The sequence below is a fragment of the Sander vitreus genome, chromosome 14 (genome assembly GCF_031162955.1).
Source record: "Sander vitreus isolate 19-12246 chromosome 14, sanVit1, whole genome shotgun sequence".
Classification (NCBI taxonomy): domain Eukaryota; kingdom Metazoa; phylum Chordata; class Actinopteri; order Perciformes; family Percidae; genus Sander; species Sander vitreus.
The window spans coordinates 11,670,858-11,683,166 of record NC_135868.1 but is presented as its reverse complement, the minus strand read 5'-3'; the positions used below and the strand labels follow the sequence as shown (position 1 = coordinate 11,683,166).

The window sequence follows — 12,309 nt, the reverse complement described above, 5'->3', positions numbered from 1 at the left end:
AAGTACAGTTTGGTTTTGTACTAGATGTAACCTTACAGAAGATAACCTGTAGTACTTTCTAATAAAAATAATAAAACTACTCCTTTTTGTTTCAATGTTTCACACAGTAAAGTTTTGTTTTTTTCCCCTCAACGAACCACACAAACCATTCATTTAGCCAAAACAACATTTTATTAAGAGAGACAGGGTTGGAGGGTGGAGTTACAGCAACAGCCGATCTTTTGACATGAACTGTGGAAATCCATCTGCTGTCCAGTTCATCTTCAGGTCTTGTTTCAGATCCGACTGCTGGGTCTGCCGCCATATCGGGAGGCAGAAGGCGCTGATATCAACCGGTCCATCCCCTCCTCTCCCTTTCAGCTCCGGGGAGAACAGCTAGTGCTGCTTCCTCCTGAATGAGCACCCTGTCAGAGGAGACAATGACAGTCAGATAAAAGAGAAGCCTTACAGTACAGAAATACTGCAGGCAGTGCAGGCTGCTATTGTCATACACAGTGCTGATACAGACAAGTCATCATTTCCTATCATGTGTGATTAGGTCAACATCACCTCCCACTAAGTAGTGATGCTAGCTAATGCAACACCAAGCTCAAAAGGCGGAAGCAAAACTGACAAAGAACTAATTGAGATTAAACAAGGTACACAAAGCTAACTATGCCACCAGCAGTACCCGAGTTACACTACCAAGTAGCTATAAAGTACATTATGTTCTCAGCCTTCGAAAGGGGGGAGCCAGTGGTCTAGCTCAACCCTTCTGCAAACTGAGGTCAATCTGGCACTGGAATGAGATTGGAAGACCACGATAGAGGAAGTCCAGTCACTTGGCAGTGCGGCCAACATACTTCAAAATGTGTCACATATGAACACAATTCATGCTGACATAATCCCTTTTTTCAGGGTCTGAAGCAAATGCCAACAACTACGTTAGAAAACGTTACTTGTCACACTGGCTGGGCGATATGGGGAAAATAAAATATTATTAAGATATTTTCTGCTCATATACCTCAACACCAAATTTTTTGACTGTTGGTGCTTTCACAAAATGTTTACACAATGACATTTTTGATAATCATCAGTTGGCTATAAGTGTGTAAAGGCAAAACATAGACCAGCTATAACAGTCTTGTAAGTTCAAAAAATAAATCTGTATTACAGCCTTTCAAAAACGTGTGCCATATTACGATATCCAAAAGTCTAGTCTCATATCACAATATATAAGATACATTTCCCAGCCCTACCTGTCACAATGGCTGAGATGATAATAAATCAACGGTTCAGTAAGTAATATTCTGTTCTCAATTCTGATCATGAGCACAAAGCAGTAAGATGCATGTGTGAGGCCACTGAACAAGAGGATTGTTTTACAGAGCAACCAATTCAATACACAAAATAAGTATAATCACAGTAATTTCACTCCTATGCAGATAAGGCAAAAGAAAATATTTTGGTCTCAAAATACCAAACCACATTCAGTTTTAAACCAATTCTTGAAAGCCCTTTATAAAATATATTTGTCTATGTAATAATATTCATTGTATAGTGCAGAGATTAGGGTCTCTTACAGAAAACAAGCTGTGGTCTGATTTGTAAAAGCCAATTTAAGGGCATCAAAATAGTACAGACTTATTTTTCCATTCTGTTCCTGTTGAAAAGGACCCTTTCCAAATGCTTGCTACAATGAATACAATATGGCACACATTGGTGAGCCTACATTTTAAGTTCCTACAGGACATACCATATTTCAGCAACTTAGAAATGGTAGGCATATGGCCTAAATTGAGGAAAAACCGTAAAGTATGTATGTGATATTGTGCTGCACAAATAAACTCGACTAAAAGCTCAACTCTGTATGTTAGTAAGACCTGTGCTGCGGAGCCAGCAGTTAAACTAGTAATGTGTATATTGCAGGTTAATACTGACCCTCTGTGAGACGTGCTTTGCCTCCAGTGGGCTGACACAGGACTGTTGAACAGCCAACACACAGCACGACTGTCTGAGCGTGGCTGAACACTGTCGTGATCTTGTAGCATCCTGGAAGAAGACAGACAAAGGCATCAGTTACAACTCTGACGCAACCCAATGTTACCACTCTCAAGCTGAGGTGATTTAATACCAACTATGCCAAATGACAGTGCCTAATGAAGTACATTTGCATGGAGATTAAACAAGCTACAGAACACTAACTATAACTATATAACTATGTATCCGCTGTATTAAACAGTTGCTATAGAGTAGATATTTGTTCTCAGCCTTCGAAAGGGGGGAGCCAGTGGTCTAGCTCAACCCTTCTGCAAACTGAGGTCAATCTGGCACTGGAATGAGATTGGAAGACCACGATAGATGAAGTCCAGTCACTTGGCAGTGCGGCCAACACACTTCAAAATGTGTCACATATGAACACAATTCATGCACAAATAAACCCCTTTTTTCAGGGTCTGAAGCAGCAGCCAAATGCCAACAATCAGGTAAACTTAAGTCTTTTTAGAAAACGTTACTTGTCACACTGGCTGAGATAAGACAATCATTGGTTCAGTAAGTTATTTTATGTTCTGAATAATGAGCACATAGCAGTAAAATGGATCTTAACTGAGTTAACTGATCGGCTCTTATACACAAAATTGTGGCATTCAGATTTGAATGTGCTGCATTGTCACCCTGTTCTTTAGTTTGTAGTAAAACTGTACCTGGACATTTCACATCCATGAAGTAAGAGTTGGGACTCTGAACAAGACGCTTCTTCTTGTGCCTCCTCTTCTCCTCATCAGGGGATGGGTGCAACAAGTCTTTTGCGAGCTGAATTTAATAAAAAATAATAAAAAAAGGGGGGAATGAACAAATAGTAAGAGAACCAAAAGAAAATATAAATATCAACTCTCTCTCTGTGACTAATCATTTAAAACTAACGTTACTATGAACAATAACGCACGGGCAATCCCAGTTCAGCTACCCAAACACTGGTCAGTTAACGTTAAATATATTACTTGGCTTAATATAACATGCGTTAGCATTGTTTTGTCCTGCTAAACGACCGCTACGTTAATACATAGGCTTCTCGACTGGCCTACATGACTTAGATTAGGTAACGCAGACTACGCGTTTATATCAATCGCGGGTGACTCTCTTAATGTTTGGGGATCAGCGGTACGTTAAGCTAATCATCAACCTAACAACATCAACCGAGATGAAATTCCGACTATTAATGTTACGTTTTTCTGGGGCATAAGCCCGTACAGATCATCCGTTGAACTGGCTCCATGTTTGCGGTGTGTGCGCAGCCATCTTGTGTCACAATGCTCTCGCAATGCAATCGAATGTGCACAATTATTTGTGTAAAACCGGGACCAAAACCTAGCGAAAGCATCTAAAACTGGCACAAGTCGAATCGCTAATTTCTTACTTAGATATTGAGCCGTTTGGAGTCTCTCCAACACTCCATTAAATGGTAAAAGATTCATTTTACAATAGCCTGTGGATACTCACTGGCATGTTGGCGAGGAAATAGCCGCTGCCGAAAAGGAGGCATCACCGGAAGCGACGGGTTGATATCGGTGGTTCCTTTGAGCACGAGCCGGACGTGACGACTTTTACAGGACATGGCGGCCATACTGGTGAGGTCCAAACTCCACCCCGCTCCCTACGTCCTGAGCATTGACTGTAATGGTCCTGAGCAAACTTTTATCTCTTTTAAAATACAATGTTTTTTTCCTAAGAAAAGTGCAAATAAGTACGAATATAGAATATTATAGCCTAACTAAGGTAAGATAAACTGTATCGATCCCACAGAGGGAAAAACTGACTAAGTGATAAAAATAAAACAAGATAAAAATACAAATAAAATAGAATAAAGCTATATACACTAAAATAAAATAGAATATAAGCTATATTCACTACAATAGCACAGAATAAAAGCTATATACACTAAATACACCTTTCACTTAAACACATATACATACATGACAAATAGTACAGGAAAGATTATTGTACCTATAGCAATACACACATGTTGTGTACCATTGCACTTAAAAAATACAAATATAATACATAAATATAATTGCACAAGATACACTCCCCAATTTTGTTATGGCAAATCACAAAATGTAATATAACACTCCCAATTATTATATGATCTCCAAGAGTCTGTGTTTATAGTATACACTTAAATGAAAACAAACAATGAACAGAGAAACATAAAAGTTTTTTTCTTCCTTTCCTTTGAAAGTGGTTTGGCACCAAAGCAGCTGCAAACGTCCTCGGTATCAGATGTAACAGAATAACCATTTCAGGATACGTTCCGATTTTTTCAAGTTTAATACAATACCAACATGCCTATATGTACACTGAAACAGTTCTGTTTCAATGTAATTCTTTCTCCGGTTCATGCTTGCCATGAAGTGATCCCTTCATAGCCAAACTCTAATGTAGGAGATAGGGGACAAAATCAATAGTTCTGTGGGAGAAAAAAAAATCATCTCTACAGTTCAGATGAAGCTAACATCAGCAGCCTGAGATAGACAAATGATGTGGGTATCTTCCAAAGTTATGGTCTTATTAGTGTGAAATGTATACTTTGTGCTACAATTCCTTTCTGCAGCTCAGCAAGGAAAAGGAAACTCTTTGGAGGGAAATACAAAGAGAGAATTTCACATGGAAAAGACAGTAACTTTTACACAAACATGCCTAAAACACCATTCAAATTTCCAAAACTGGTGCAGTCTTTGGTAGATAAATCAGTGAGTGTTACCTGTTAGACTGGCTGACAACTGTGAGATATGATAGCAACGGTTTATTAGGCACTTTTGGTATATGGCTGTTCTCAGTCTTTGTCCTTGGTGTTAGTTCTGACTGTGAGCAAAACAAAGCAGTAAAACAGATCTGTAAGCCGGCTTCTGATTAGCGGTCCATGGCAAAGCATCTGGATTTTAATGTGCCACATTGTCCTCCTGTTCAGGCCCTGCCTTTTTGTGTACCACAAGACTGCTACTGTTAGTGCTTCTATTTGTTCATCTCATGTGTTACAAAAACCACAATAGAGGACAAAATATTTTTATTGTTATATACCAAGTTATAAGTATACAGTTAAGTCTGTAGAAGCAGATTACTTCTCTCAGCACTATGCCCCCTGTTCCTCCTCTTCTGTCTGTTCAGAGTTGTTTTTTTCTAGTGGATCTGTGAGGGCCATCAGTTGCTTTATCTTCACATAACACTCACACTCTGGCGGGAAGCGGTTTCTCTGAAAGACAGATCAGAAATCATCATACAAACCATCTTCATATTCCTCTGCAATTGTTAATCAACACTGTAGATTTCATCAAACATGGTGGTGTATTTATGGTAAGTCACTGATACACCTGATCTAATATCTAAGGATTGAGTCCACTGTAAGTGACACACACCTGCAGACAGAGACGCCGCAGGCCTCCTCCCTCACCCTGCATCTCTAGTGACGTCAGGAACAGAGGCAGTGACTTCTCTGTAATTCTGTTTCCTGCACAAACACACATACAACATAATGTAAACTGTAAATAATAAACCTCTCCTTTTTTTAAAACTTTTTATGTATCGTTTTTTCTTCTCTTAACAAATGACAGTAAAAAACAGTAAACATAGTGTATGTAATATTACATATAATATGTTTACTGTTTTTTTTTTAAATATATTATATATAAAAAATAAATAGTATAGAGTGTCCTAAAATCAACACCATCTGTGCTAAAAGGTCTTAAAAAGTAAACATTTGCACAATGATTCTGAGATTCTCACAACAAAATTGACATTCAACATTAATGACAGTTGAAAATATTCCTGCTATCAAACTTAACTGTAGCTGTGCTGGAAATACCTTGATGTGAAAGGTTTCTGGATTTGATTTTTTTTTATTTCAAGCTGCGATGAACACACCAACGTTACTGACCTGCCAGGTTGAGGGAGGTGAGAGTTCTGTTTCCAGGTAGAATAAGGTCACCGTCCCTGTGCTGAACCGACTGGTCCAGCAGGGGGTTCACTTTCTCCAGCGACTCTCCCTGATGGAGGAGAAGGAGAGAAGTAAGCAAGAGCATGAAAGAACATTTTTGCCCAAGAGAAAATTGCATCAAACAAACCTCATTCAGGTCAGTACTTGATTTATCCTGCAGAACAAAAAAACAAAGTAATATAGCTGAATTATTAAAAGTACTGTACTATGCATGTTCATATCCATGACGATGCTTGTTGGTACACAGATTCAGAAAGCATGTTTCTGGTACCTCCTGTGCAGATAGTTGTTTCTCTTTGCCGCCCTGCTTGCCACCTTTACTTTGAGACGCCTTATTATCAGAAGCTGGGGGAGATATAAAGAGACAGCAATGAATAGGCTGTCAGAGGATAATAGAACAAGTGTTTATCTGTGAAGGAAGCAATTACATTTCTTGTTAGACTTTGGGTTCTCTTTGTAGGCAGCTGGTTTCTCGTCTTTTTTGGATGTTTCCTGTAAGTTAAAAGATCTCACCATTACTTGTCATGATTTAGAAACCACAGATACCATATGAGTCACACCATATTTTCACTTTTGCTGGCCATTTTACACAGCGTTTTTAGCACGTTACCTTTTTTTTGCCTTTGCTGTCCCCTTTGCTGACGCTCAGTGAAGTGCTGCTGGCTACTGAGGGAAGTTGGTCAGCAGGCTGGTCAGAATCAACCCTTAAAGATGACTACAAAAATAGAGTTTACATTTGTGTATTAGAATGTCTCATACATGTCCATGCACTTCTATACTTAGTACTTAGAACCTGCTTGAAACCTTTCAAACAAGTTAATTTTTGCAGATTAATGTTAGTGAGTCCTAGTCTATATCCTTAACGTTCCACTTCCGGGATTGCTCCTTTGCCACCGGAAAATCCGCCGGATTTCACTCATTTAGGCCGGATATCCGTTGCCTTGGCATTTTAAACTCCGGTTGATTTATGAGGACTATGGTTAACCTTTTCTCAGATCTCTGCAGGGTAAATCCAGACTATCTGTCCAATCTGAGTTTTCTGTTGCATGACTGAAACAACTTTTAAACGTAAACACGTTCCACCAAAACAAGTTCCTTCCGAGCCTATTTTGCAGCGGCACCACGGCTTTTCTCTGGTGCTTAGCACCACCCAAGACGATTGTGATTGGTTTAAAGAAATGCCAATAAACCAGAGCACGTTTTCCTCCCATCCCCAAATGCTGTGTGGAGTAGCCAGACCCTCCTCCAGCGCGCTTTGGAGGAGGGTCTGGCAAAGCGAGACTAGTCAGTCCTTACTTTTTGAACAATACACTTTTATTTTTAGGATTAGGATTAATTATAAGGTAGAGTTGATATTAATATTAGACACTGCCGCACTTACAGACTGCCTTCTTTCCAGAAGCATCTTCCTCCTCTCCACAACTTCTTCATGAGTGAGAGCAAACTCACCAAGTATCTGAAAATGTAAGTGGTTAAGGGGTGGATGCTTATTAAATTACATTATATAATGCAAAAAGCAGAATATAATTTAAAACAATTTAACCACTGATTTAAATGGGTTATGTTCCAGGTTAAAATCATTAATGTAAATGGATACCGCAGCCAGATGAGAAGCTCCTGAGTCTCCAATCTGATTGTTGGACAGTGAGAGAAAGAGCAAAGCACGATTCAACCGCAGGCCCTGGGAGACAAAACAGGATGAAGACAACACCTCAGTGGTCATGAGGGGGGACATACATGGGAAAATATGTAGTCAGTTCTGGGTTATACCTGTGCGATATGTGTAGCACCTGCATCACCGATAGAATTGAATGCCAGGTTGAGTGACAAGAGGTTCTTGTTAGCAGATCTGGTTGTTGAGAGAGCCAAGCCAATTAGGCGAGCGTCCTCGTCTCCTATCCGGTTATTTCGCAGGGACAAGTGAGTGAGGCTTGACCAATGAAAAACACGACATGAATTAGGCATGTTGGTGCTTCTATTTGTGTGTGTGAATGTTTGTGCGAAGGTTTATTTGAACAGGTTCTGTACTACTATGTGAGATATGTAACTGCTTGGTGACTCACACGCTGTCTTCAGAGAGAAGAAGGTGGTAGCTCCGCTCTGGAAGAGGGTTCCCCTCCAATTTCACAGCTCTAACATAAAACAAAGAGGAGGGGAAGCATCAGTAACCTTCTCAGTGTTTGACTGATAATGTTCAACATACTGTGGTGTAATTATGTCTGCAGCTCTACAACATTTCCGTCTACAAAACAAAGTCTCACAGTGTGGCTGACAGCAGAATCCACTCACCTCAGGTTGGAGCACAGTGATATTGTGTTCATAAGGGAGATTACCATTCGATCTGTCAGTCCTGCCTGCCAAAACCTGCTTCACAGAGGACAAGATCAAACAAACAAACAAACAAGAACAAAACAGTGACAGCTGTAACCCTGTAACAAGAGTGCATCAGGTCATTACTCACTGAAGGCTCTGTAGCTTGCTCAAGGAAAGAAGCATCTTCTGTAGCACTCTGGCAATCTGCTCATTTACCTTCCATCCTGTGTATATTTGAAACAGATTATGTTGTGTTTTCTCCAACATCCAGCAGAAATACTGAATGATACCAAATACAAGTTGGTTGCACAATGCTCAGGAAGTCAATTGAGAATTTAAAAAGAGAAAAGAAAGGTCAAACCAGAGGCAAATATGGCTGTAAATGTTTCTCTATGGTGTTTTGTTCTTACCAGAAACCTTCAGGTTCTTGGCGCTGTGGGGGTCTTCATTCTCCAGCTCCACTTGGAGGCATTGCTTAGGTGCTTTAAGGATGCTCCCTGAAGGTACAATTGTGACGTATTATAAGTGAGCTGAAGCTAAAAATGATAAATAAATTAATTAATTAATTAAAATTAAAATTAATTATTGTACATTTAGACTTCCTATATAATGATCTATACAATACAGCAAAGTATATTTCCAATGTGTCAATGTTCACATTTCTTTTAAATGACTCATTCAAGTGTCTGTTAAGAAATCCAAAATTAGATCAGATTCAAGGTACAGTCAGCTAGAATAAATATGGAATAATATCAATGTTAATTCAACTAAAGTCTATTTCGTTGGTCCGGCGATTGGCACGAGACTTAAATGGCCAATTTGTATGACGCTGTGTTGTGTTATTTAACCCCCCAATGTAGCACAAGTAGACTTTATATTTTACAACTATTTTCTTCAGCTTGTTTATAGATCTCGACACTTCCGACCGCACTTGAAGGTTACACAAACACCTGGGCAGTTTAGTGCTTGTGTTTTATTTATTTTTTTAAACTTTCCTGTGGCAGTGGTAGAGGCAGTGAGGTTTACTGTTTACTGTACGGGACTCTTACACCAGCTCAAAACGGACTGACAAGCCTGATTGCCGGTTACATGATGTTTGCACCCAACTCTCTTCCTCTTTTTTGGTATTTCTGTGCAGCTGCTGGAGTCCTCTCTCTTAAGCCTATCCTCTCTGTGTATCCTCTATCTGTGTGTTCTCCTCATCTGTCTCCTCCATGTTTGATGAGGTTGGCCTATCTTGCATGTAAAGCACCAGGAAGGACATGATGCAGAAGTACTTCCACTTACTGTAACCAGCTGCTGCTCCACTTTTTGTGATTTGTTCTAGTCTCATCTGTTTGCGGAGCCTGTCCCTCAAATTACTCCACTTTCTTTTCACCTCAGCTTCTGTTAGGAAATAATGTAAATTTAACATTAAGAACATCTCTCTCTGTCTCTCTCTCTCTCTCTCTCTCTCTTTCTTACCTGTCAAGAGCAAGACGTATTGTGGAGAATGCTTTTAGGGATCATGGCCTCCCAATGGCATTTTTCTACAGGCACGTGCTAGGGATCAAGCCAGAATATGCAGAGATAATTGTGAAGGCTACACTAGTACTTCATAATCTACTTCATAATCTCAGGAGGCCATTCAAGAGGGAACTACTCCCAGATGGGCTTTCCAGGGTCTACACAACACAGGGACACATAACTCAATAAGGGTAACCATGCAAGTGAAAGAGACCTTCATTAATATTCAAAATCTAATCAAAGGATCAAAACAGCTTCCACTCTGCCACCTTCCTCTCATTATAATGACTGGAAGCGGTGAGTTACCGCGCGGCGGTGTGAAAGCCACTTGAGTATGTGAACTTAGCCAGACATCAGTTGCAGTGAACAAACAATTCCTGCCATTTACAAATTACCACTAGAAAATATACAATATTTTATACAGGGTAAAACAAAATAGTAGTATGTGTCAGACGTGATATATAACACAGGCGTGTTATATATCAGGAGCAGCTCTTGTTTACCTCTGCCCCCTCCTTCAGTTTCAGGGGTGGAGGAGGCTGGTTGCTTGGCACTGACAGTTGGGATATTCTTCATCTTTAGAAGAGAACAAAGCCCAGGGAAGTCAATCTTCACATTGCCTGAGCACTGATATTCATCTGTGGGATAGAGAGGGTTTAAAGCACTGAACATACAACTATCATCTGTTAAAAAAAATACAGTCTGATAAATTACTTACCAAAGGTCTGAGCAGGCAGTTTTTCATTTGGAGTCGGTCCTAAAAACAACAGAAAGGCCATAGTTTATACCCCCTGAGCATTTCTCATTTTTATTACCCCGTTGTGAGTTACCAAGTCATACTTGTTGTGAAATAGCTTGTGATTGATAGTAGTATACATGCTGGCCCTGGGTAACAGAAGGGTCCAGTCTGCTGTGGCAATGATGCAAGTAAAGCTACTGAATGTGTGAACGCTGCAGTTGTAAAGGCATTGAAACTGACTCAAAAGAAGAAGAAAAAAATGTTTAATTGAAATAAAAAAAAACTATTCTTAAAACGTCCTTATAAAATGTACACATGATCTCATGACATCTCATGACGAATAGACATGCAATAACGTTATTAAGATTACTTTGTTTTCATTATTTAAAAACTAGCCTACTACTTATTGGAAAGTAACAAAGTATTGCACTGAAGTACCATTTTATGCTACTTTATCATTCTGCTTAGCCTAACTACTTTTCAAAGGGAAATTTTGTACTTTTTACTCCATTTTAATACAACACAAAATAACAGGGATGCCCCTGTTTGACAGGGCCTGTTAAGTCTTTTGATGACTCCTGTTTTGTACATAAGTAGCTAGCTAGCTAAATTGTGAATGCTGGACTTTTACTTATTATGTAATGAGTATTTTTATAGTTGTGGACTTCGGTAAAGTAACAGCCCCGTCAGTGAAGGGACTGTAACGTTAACGTTGACTCCCGACCTGCTGATAAAAGACTCATCTTACCTGCATTTTTCGAGGCCTCGTCCTCAGCAGGTGCCTTGTCTGCTTTCTCTTTTTGTCTCTTTCTAGACATTGTCGTGTCGCTGTCGCTGCTGTGGGCGTTATTGGCGTTACTACGGTAACCAACTCTCAGCCCAACCTGTGGAATTCATCGCGAGACTTTTGGCAAAGCACTTGTAAATGGAAGTTATAAGCACTTGTTCCTTTCGCTCTTGGCATTTTTGAAAATGATCGTTGGTAAAGATAGCTTGTTGTAAGTGGCCTTTATGTTAGTAGTAGTATTTAAAAGCTTAACAATAATGGTAGATAGATAGATATATACTTTATTCATCACGAGGGAAATGGTAGCCGGTCATTTAACTCATCGATGTCTAACTCCCATAATATCGCGAGTTTCCAATTGACAGTTAGGTGCCAAAACAATGTGAAAGTACAGATTGCCTGTAAAACTGTTCCATTCAGTCCAGAAACTAACAGTTGAGGATGAGATGACTCAAACTTTAAATTCATGTTGATTGTTGACTGTGGTCTGAATGATAATATGATCAATCAAGTCTGTCTATTGTTTGTATTATCTAAAAAGTTCCATTCCTGCATGTTTCACTCTGCAGAGCCCACTGTATTTGGTCAAACCGAAGTTTCGTGTTTTTAACATTTCAAAGAAGATATATACATGTCATAACTCTTATTTGACCTTACTTTTAGGATATGACTATAGTTTAGCATACTTTTCTCAGATTACTCTGAATCGCATCAGTAATAAACACACACGTTGAAAATATAGCTCAAAGAAATTTGTGAACTACTTAAGGAATATTAAAAGCACAACAACATAAAGTGTATTCACAATAATGTAGTGCTTTTTATTAAAAAACAAAAACAAAGAAAAAAAACAAATATAAAACAAAAAGTAAAAACCAACAGCATTTTTCATGACTTAAGAATCATAATTACAAACTTTTAAGGAGTGGAAGAAGTTTTTTGACAAACTGTACACATCACAAAATGTCCGCCAGTCTGCCATTTACAATGCTT

The 12,309-nt window shown here is 39.2% G+C and overlaps 2 protein-coding genes and 2 non-coding genes across 7 annotated transcripts; all 4 read right to left on the bottom strand.

The window, feature by feature from the left end:
* Positions 1–152: 152 nt before the first annotated feature.
* On the bottom strand, positions 153–3,567 carry rps27.1 (ribosomal protein S27, isoform 1). Its single transcript, XM_078267967.1, has 4 exons — positions 3,481–3,567; positions 2,685–2,793; positions 1,921–2,031; positions 153–404 (listed from the first exon to the last, which is right to left on the bottom strand). Exons 1-4 carry the CDS (start codon positions 3,484–3,486, stop codon positions 376–378), a joined length of 255 nt encoding a protein of 84 aa, XP_078124093.1. The 5' UTR covers positions 3,487–3,567; the 3' UTR covers positions 153–375.
* LOC144529501 (small nucleolar RNA SNORA35) lies at positions 704–833 on the bottom strand. Its single transcript, XR_013503007.1, has one exon. It is a non-coding gene; the product is annotated as a small nucleolar RNA SNORA35 (small nucleolar RNA).
* On the bottom strand, positions 2,238–2,367 carry LOC144529502 (small nucleolar RNA SNORA35). The gene has a single exon (XR_013503008.1). It is a non-coding gene; the product is annotated as a small nucleolar RNA SNORA35 (small nucleolar RNA).
* Positions 3,568–5,029: 1,462 nt separating the features above from the next.
* On the bottom strand, positions 5,030–11,362 carry lrrc71 (leucine rich repeat containing 71). 4 transcript variants are annotated; one of them, XM_078267599.1, is made up of 18 exons: positions 11,278–11,362; positions 10,509–10,547; positions 10,294–10,428; positions 9,572–9,670; positions 8,695–8,781; positions 8,433–8,508; positions 8,261–8,338; positions 8,035–8,103; positions 7,742–7,901; positions 7,569–7,652; positions 7,353–7,427; positions 6,582–6,686; positions 6,400–6,463; positions 6,243–6,316; positions 6,099–6,125; positions 5,912–6,020; positions 5,394–5,485; positions 5,030–5,230 (listed from the first exon to the last, which is right to left on the bottom strand). In XM_078267599.1, the coding sequence occupies exons 1-18, from the start codon at positions 11,345–11,347 to the stop codon at positions 5,111–5,113; spliced, it is 1,563 nt and encodes a 520-aa protein (XP_078123725.1). In that variant the 5' UTR covers positions 11,348–11,362; the 3' UTR covers positions 5,030–5,110. The 4 variants fall into 4 exon arrangements, with proteins under 4 accessions (XP_078123725.1, XP_078123726.1, XP_078123727.1 ...); XM_078267600.1 differs by having other exon boundaries at positions 8,261–8,335; XM_078267601.1 differs by lacking the exon at positions 6,099–6,125.
* Positions 11,363–12,309: the final 947 nt, after the last annotated feature.